Raw genomic sequence first — 7,500 nt, 5'->3', positions numbered from 1 at the left:
TTGGAAGGTGAACCTTCGTCCCAGTCTGAGGTCCTGAGTGCACTGGAGGAGGTTTTCATCAAGGATATCTCTGTACTTTTCTCCCTTCATCTTTCCCTCGATCCTGACTAGTCTCCCAGTCCCTGCCGCTGAAAAACATCCCCACAGCATGATGCTGCCACCACCATGCTTCACCGTAGGGATGGTGCCAGGTTTCCTCCAGACATGACGCTTGGCATTCAGGCCAAAGAGTTCAATCTTGGTTTCATCATACTAGAGAATCTTGTTTCTCATGGTCTGAGAGTCCTTTAGGTGCCTTTTAGCAAACTCCAAGCGGGCTGTCATGTGCCTTTTAATGAGGAGTGGCTTCCGTCTGGCCACTCTACCATAAAGGCCTCATTGGTAGAGTGCTGCAGAGATGGTTGTCCTTCTGGAAGGTTCTCCCATCTCAACAGAGGAACTCTGTCAGAGTGACCATCGGGTTCTTGGTCACCTCCCTGACCAAGGCCCTTCTCCCCCGATTGCTTAGTTTGGCCGGGCGGCCAGCTCTAGGAAGAGTCTTGGTGGTTCCAAACTTCTTCCACTTAAGAATGATGGAGGCCACTGTGTTCCTGGGGACCTTCAATGCTGCAAAAACATTGTTTAACCCTTCCCCAGATTTGTGCCTCGACACAATCCTGTCTCAGAGCTCTACGGACAATTCCTTCGACCTCATGGCTTGGTTTTTGCTCTGACATGCACTGTCAACTGTGGGAACTTATATAGATAGGTGGGTGCCTTTCCAAATAATCTCAAGGATGATCAATGGAAACAGGATGCAACTGAGGTCAATTTCGAGTCTCATAGCAAATGGCCTGAATACTTATGTAAATAGGGTATTTCTGTTTTTTCTATTTTTTTTTATAAATTTGCAAACATTTATAAAAACCTGTTTCCGCTTTGTCTTTATGGGGTATTGTGTGTAGAGTGATGAGGGGAAAAAACTATTTAATCCATTTTAGAATAAGGCTGTAACGTATCAAAATGTGGAGTCAAGGGGTCTGAATACTTTCAGAATGCACTGTACATTGTTTTGTTCACAAGCTAGGTTGTTTTTCTGTTTGAGTTTCAACTGCTAGGGAAGAGAAGACAACGCTTCTACTAGTCAGGTTACAGCGCTACCACGGTACCCTCCCGCCCTTAAAGGGCCAGGTGAAAATGTTTGTCTCATCTGTGATATTTTGGTTAAAAGACTCGGGTCACAAAAAATGAAATTAAACAATACCACATTACTTCTTACTTACATGTATTGTTTTAGAAACATTACAAAGCATGCTCATCCGTTTTTTTTGTGTTTTGTTGGTGAAATGTATGGGGGGAATATTTTGGCTGGTGCCACTAGAGATCCTGGTTCGAATCCAGGCTCTGTCGTAGCCGGCCGCGACCGGGAGACCCATGGGGCGGCGCACAATTGGCCCAGCGTCGTCCAGGGTAGGGGAGGGAATGGCCGGCAGGGATGTAGCTCAGTTGGTAGAGCATGGCGTTTGCAACGCCAGGGTTGTGGGTTCGATTCCCACGGGGGGCCAGTATGAAACAATTAAAAAAATAATGTATGCACTAACCGTAAGTCGCTATGGATAAGCGTCTGCTAAATGACTAAAATGTTTTTAAAAATCGGAGTGATTTTTTAATCTACCTGCCACAGTGGCTGATGGACCAAAAAGTTAATTGTATGCACTGAGGACAGCACATAACGACCACACTTAGTGAACCCCAGGAAGATGTGCCTGGAACAACAGAGACGGGGAGGGGTGAGACGATAGATGTGTGTGTGGTGGAGGTTAATGAGTTTAGGGCAGCACTGAGAACAGGGTCTCTGTGTGTATGTATAAAGCATGAATAAGTATGAGGTAAGAGACAACACACACACTAAGAGAAAGACATACTCACTCTTTCATAAACACTCACCCTGCTCTGAGGAACTCCTCGCTGACTATGTTCTTCAGGGGAACACAGACACGCGGTGGTAGTTTCCTGAACAAGCGCTGAGAATACTGGCCTGACAGCTATAGGAGAGAGGACTAGGAAAGTTACTTTACAGTGGTCAATGTACCCAAAAAAGACCCTCCATTGAAATAGCTTGTTAGTCCAGGGGCCGTATGTACAACAGTCTCAGAGTAGATGAGCGGATTTAGGATCAGTTTAGCCTTTCAGATTACTTGAACAGGAGGGACCTCAGATCAGCACCTACTCTGAGATACTTGATACATACAGCACTCGGACTAGGCTTGGTCTGAGTCCAGGAAACCAGTCTTGACCACTCTACTACCTACCCACCCAGCAGTGTTCTTTCATCCTGGTCTCTGGTGTGTACGCTGGAGGGTTTTGTTCTAAATCAACATTAACACCTGATTTAACTAACTAATTAACGTTAGCTGAAACAAAGGCCAGCACTCTCCAGGACCAGAATTGAAAAACATCGCAACACATAGGCATCATGCCGTGCATAGCCATCTGAAACGGCCAGCGGCGACTGCACAGTAAATTTGCTTGTTGCGTTAGTGAATGCGAAATAAATAGTTAACGTTCGCTTGCTGTCTTACTGTTCGCTTCAACTTACACACGTTAGCTAGCTGGCTATGGATAGACGGTCAACTAGCTAGCAACATTCCCTCACACAATATATAAACCAGCCTGTTAATTTAGTTAATGATTATAGCTAGGTTTCGGCCAAATAATGCTTGCTAACAATGAGTCAGCCTGCTAGCTAACGTACTGTAGCAAGTTCGTGCTTAGAAACGTTAACGTTAGCTAGCTAGCATCCGCTGGGGCATTAACCCTGCAACTTCACATTCTTCGTCAGAGCTGTGCATTGTGCCATTCACTTGTCTAGTTTGTTGCATACCTTTCCACGGTTCAGGAGCTTGACGACATGTTCTTTATGTTTTCTCTGCGTTTGTTTGTTACCGTCCTTTTCTGATTTCGAGCTGGGCGCCATTTTCCGCCGTTGTGTTCACTACGCCCTGCCTACCATCTCGACCCATGGCCTTCCCATTGGTTCTCGATCACCGCGGGAGCAGTTCGATTGGCCGATATGAACATAAATCTAATCCGAAAACCAACTCTCCCAGCATTTGATTGGTTAGAGGGTTAACAATATGACTGTTTAGGTCCCAAATTAAGTTTCTAGAGGACAAAGTATATCAATATTGCTGAAACGAATACTTTAGATTGATTTTTTAAAAACAAATTCAAGTCCGAGTTAAGCCAACGTACAACAAAAACATACAAAACACCAAATAAGAAACACTCAAATCTCAATATTTTTTTTTATTGTGAAGTTTTTAAAAACAAGCAGTAAAAAAAAAAAAAAAAAATACAGCATACAACATATATAACATGACTTCTTGGAACATGGAGGGAAAATAAAATAAAAGGCATCCCATCTGATGATGCAGCAATCTGATCTGAAGTCAGCAAGGGGAAGGGGGGCCTTGGGGACACACAAACTGTGCCAAAATAACAAACACAGGCACACACTGTAGCAAGCATCCATAGAAACAGGTGCTTGTACACACAGACAGTCTCGCATGCACACACAGAAACCCAGGCCCACCCTTTAGGTACTGTGGGAGAAAAATATGAACTAAGTAAAATCATAAGTGGGTGGGGGGAAGAAATGCTGCTACATCAACAGGGAATGTTTCAACTGAACTAGAGATTCATTAAAAATGAAAAAGCCTAAAAGCAAAAAAATATCCTTTTGCTTGCCAAAAAAACAAAACGTGTTTTTACAAACTGATGCTGAATATTAGTAGTAGTTATACTCCAAAGTACTGCTAGACGACCGTTTTTTCCTCAGGAAAACAAACAAAAAATGAGAAGTGCGAGTCCATGTATTTTACAGATGGGTATTAGCTAGGCCAATGAGCCAGAGCTCTTTTCTATTACCTCTGTTCACCTCCTCAGACACTGGAGGGGTTGGGGGTGCAGGGTGAGGACAAGGGGGCAAAAAGGAAAAACAACCCTAACAAGTTGTTCAATCATTTAATCAGCAAAAATCGTAGAATTTGTTATTTTTCAGTTTCTTGTGTAAAAAAAAAAAAAAAAAAAAAAAAAAAAAAGACTAGGGGTATTTTTTAGGGGAGAAGGGGTACTGGGATAAGAGGGAGGGGTACTGGGAGTGTATTTGAGGGAGGGAGGTAAGGTTTTGCTTCTGTCAAAACCAGAAAAAAATAATTGAATTACGACTCAAACCCAGAAGAAAACATTTAAAAAGTCCAGAGAGCTGGATGGGATGGGTCTGCTGCTGCAGTGAAGAGACAGTCCTCCCGGTCCATGCATCTGACTAGCTGGAGACTGGCTGGATCTGGTTCACTGGGCCTGGGATGGAGAAAATGAGGGAGTAGAGAGAGGGGGAAGAGGGAGTAGATAGAGGGGGAAGAGGGAGTAGAAAGAGGGGGAAGAGCAGTTAAAGGAACTGTCTAGTTTTCAGATTTCTATGAAATATGTATTACCTGTTGTCCTGGCTGAGGGGTGTGTGTGTTACCTGTTGTCCTGGCTGAGGGGTGTGTGTGTGTTACCTGTTGTCCTGGCTGAGGGGTGTGTGTGTGTTACCTGTTGTCCTGGCTGAGGGGTGTGTGTGTGTTACCTGTTGTCCTGGCTGAGGGGTGTGTGTGTGTTACCTGTTGTCCTGGCTGAGGGGTGTGTGTGTTACCTGTTGTCCTGGCTGAGGGGTGTGTGTGTTACCTGTTGTCCTGGCTGAGGGGTGTGTGTGTTACCTGTTGTCCTGGCTGAGGGGTGTGTGTGTTACCTGTTGTCCTGGCTGAGGGGTGTGTGTGTTACCTGTTGTCCTGGCTGAGGGGTGTGTGTGTTACCTGTTGTCCTGGCTGAGGGGTGTGTGTGTTACCTGTTGTCCTGGCTGAGGGGTGTGTGTGTTACCTGTTGTCCTGGCTGAGGTGTGTGTGTGTGTGTGTGTGTGTTACCTGTTGTCCTGGCTGAGGTGTGTGTGTGTGTGTGTTACCTGTTGTCCTGGCTGAGGGGTGTGTGTGTGTGTGTTACCTGTTGTCCTGGCTGAGGGGTGTGTGTGTGTGTTACCTGTTGTCCTGGCTGAGGGGTGTGTGTGTTACCTGTTGTCCTTGCTGAGGGGTGGCAGCCTGTCCCGGAGCCCCTCCAGGGCCGTAGAAGGCTGCCTGCTGCCTGTAGTACTCAGCCCAGGCTGCACTGTAGTCCTGCTGACCACCGGCTCCTCCCACAGCTACAGCTGCAGCCGGCGCCGCTGCAGCCCCTCCACCTGGCTGGGCTGAGGAGAGAGACAGGTAAAGAGGGGGAAGGTTAGTGGACCACATTTTAAGATCAAGGACTTAGTATTTGTTGAACACAAATCTGCTGTATAGAAATACATCTGACGGAGATCTTCTGGATGAAACGTTGCCATTAAAAGGTGGCATGTATAAGGATCATATACAGTGGGAAGGCCTTTTAGTCCTTTTCTAATAACTCACAAGATCTCCTGAAGTGTCTGGAGACTAGAAAATACTATAGGATGTCTTATGGATCAAGATGTCCCCGCAATGGATAGCCACCAATTTGCAAGCTCCGACCCAACTTTGCTATTTTGTGATCATTTAGTCGTTTATTTGTATTAAATGTATCTGCTATTATTTCCTATTCTTATTTCGTGTTTTTTTCTTTGTAGTAATATATTGTTATTGATTATTGCATTGTACTATAGGACGTGTTATTGTAAAGTCACTATAACCAAGGCGATGATCATAACCATGGCGATGGAGCTTACCCATGCCCATCTTCTTGTAATACTCCTCCCAGGCCTTGGTGTAGTCTGGCTGTCCTCCAGGGGTTTGGGTTGCCTGAGAGGGGTCTGCCTGGACTGGGGCAGCTGCTGGGGCGTTGGGGGCCTGGCCAGGCATGGCTCCCCCTGGCTGCTGCTGGTAGTACTGCGCATAGTAGGCTGCCCACGCTGCATTGGGGTCTGCAGCTGCCTTATCTGGGGAGTAGAGGGAGAGGGGTTAGGGGAGGGAGAGGGGTTAGGGGAGGGAGAGGGGTTAGGGGAGGGAGAGGGGTTAGGGGAGGGAGAGGGGTTAGGGGAGGGAGAGGGGTTAGGGGAGGGAGAGGGGTTAGGGGAGGGAGAGGGGTTAGGGGAGGGAAAGAAAGAAAGAAAGAAAGAGATTAGAGAAAGAAGATAACGAAAAAGGGTTGAGGGAGGAGAGAGGATAATGAAAAAGGGTTGAGAGGATAATGAAAAAGGGTTGAGAGGGAGGAGAGAGGATAATGAAAAAGGGTTGAGGGAGGAGAGAGGATAATGAAAAAGGGTTGAGAGGGAGGAGAGGAGAGAGGGTTGACGACAGGCCAGGGAGAAATTGAGTGACCAGAGAGGAGGGGGGGGGAAGTGACTGGTGGAGAGTTCCAGACCAGCGCATATAAAGCAGTGTCTACTCACTGGGGTCGTGTGGCCCTCCTGGGGCCTGCCACTGCTGGAAGGTGTTGCCCCAGCCCTGAGGGGCTCCGTAACCATGACCACCTGGGGGGCCGCCACTGGAAAGAGTGGAGAACGATTAAACACTTACCTTTCTAAGTCCTACAATGAATCATAAACACACCAAAATGCATTATACCCATTGCATTATACCCATGTGGCCCTATTTTATTCTGAGGATGTAGGAGGAAATTTGAGTAACATACAAATGTACACATCAAATGTATTTGTCACATACACGTGTTTAGCAGATGTAGCGAAATGCTTCACATGACAGACAAACTGTTATAAATCGAAAATCGTTGAGCCATATATGCACTTTCAACAGCACAGGTGCATCAGAGATGCTCACCGCACTAAGAATGGAGCCCTCATTCATGCCATTTAGCAGACGCTTTTATCCAAAGCGACTTACAGTCATGTGTGCATACATTTTTACGTATGGGTGGTCCCAGGGATCGAACCCACTACCCTGGCATTACAAGCGCCGTGCTCTACCAGCTGAGCTACAGAGGCCCACAATGCAATCTAGCACCAGCCTGGGACAGGGAAACTAGCCCTTTATGTCCAGTAGGTGTTGTACTTACTGTGGGGGTCCTCCGGGACCACCAGGCCCTGGGTTGTAAGGGTTGGGGTTGTAGGGGCCCATAGGACCAGCAGGACCAGGTCCACCAGGCCCACCCCCTAGAGGACACAGAGGAGCCTAGAGGGGCAGGGAGAAAAATAACAAATGATGAATTACATTTACAGTTTATGTCTGACTATTACTGATACACTGCGTACCTCGATCTTGTCCTCTATGAGCTGCTTGGCATGGTCTATCTGTTGAGGGGACCCCCTGATGATGAACAGTTTGAAGTTGGGGTCCCCGTTGGGCGGAGGCTGGCGCGAGATCTCTACAAAGGCCCCCGTCTGTTGGTTGATGGCCTTGACGTTCTCGCCGCCCCGACCAATCACCAGGCCGCATTTGTGGGCGGGGATAGAGAAGGTGACCTCACCTCCTGGAGGACCGCCCCAGTTCCCCTGGCCCCTCCCCCTGCCATGCC

The 7,500-nt window shown here is 47.1% G+C and overlaps 2 protein-coding genes across 3 annotated transcripts in view; both read right to left on the bottom strand.

The window, feature by feature from the left end:
• LOC311115743 (DDB1- and CUL4-associated factor 15-like) overlaps window positions 1–2,993 on the bottom strand; it is a 20,072-nt gene extending 17,079 nt beyond the window's left edge. Inside the window, exons 1-2 of one of the 2 annotated variants that reach the window (XM_084190890.1) lie at window positions 2,864–2,993; window positions 1,927–2,024 (exon numbers count right to left, since the gene is read on the bottom strand). In XM_084190890.1, coding sequence (XP_084047016.1) covers window positions 1,927–2,024; window positions 2,864–2,956 — 191 coding nt within the window. In that variant the 5' untranslated portion in view covers window positions 2,957–2,993. The remainder of the gene's footprint in view (window positions 1–1,926; window positions 2,025–2,863) is intronic. The other variant, XM_084190891.1, reaches the window with a different exon arrangement.
• Window positions 2,994–4,049: 1,056 nt separating this feature from the next.
• Window positions 4,050–7,492, bottom strand: LOC311115746 (far upstream element-binding protein 2-like; the record flags this gene model as incomplete). The annotated part of the gene is made up of 6 exons (XM_084190893.1): window positions 4,050–4,341; window positions 5,088–5,260; window positions 5,756–5,965; window positions 6,419–6,513; window positions 7,042–7,157; window positions 7,238–7,492. Coding segments are annotated over 6 exons (858 nt in total), but the record flags the coding sequence as incomplete, so codon positions are not given.
• Between the last annotated feature and the right edge of the window lie 8 nt (window positions 7,493–7,500).

Source organism: Coregonus lavaretus (genome assembly GCF_964263955.1).
Source record: "Coregonus lavaretus genome assembly, contig: HAP1_SCAFFOLD_5143, whole genome shotgun sequence".
Classification (NCBI taxonomy): Eukaryota; Metazoa; Chordata; class Actinopteri; order Salmoniformes; family Salmonidae; genus Coregonus; species Coregonus lavaretus.
Note: the sequence above shows the minus strand (reverse complement) of the source record. Positions and strands in the feature narration are given on the sequence as shown.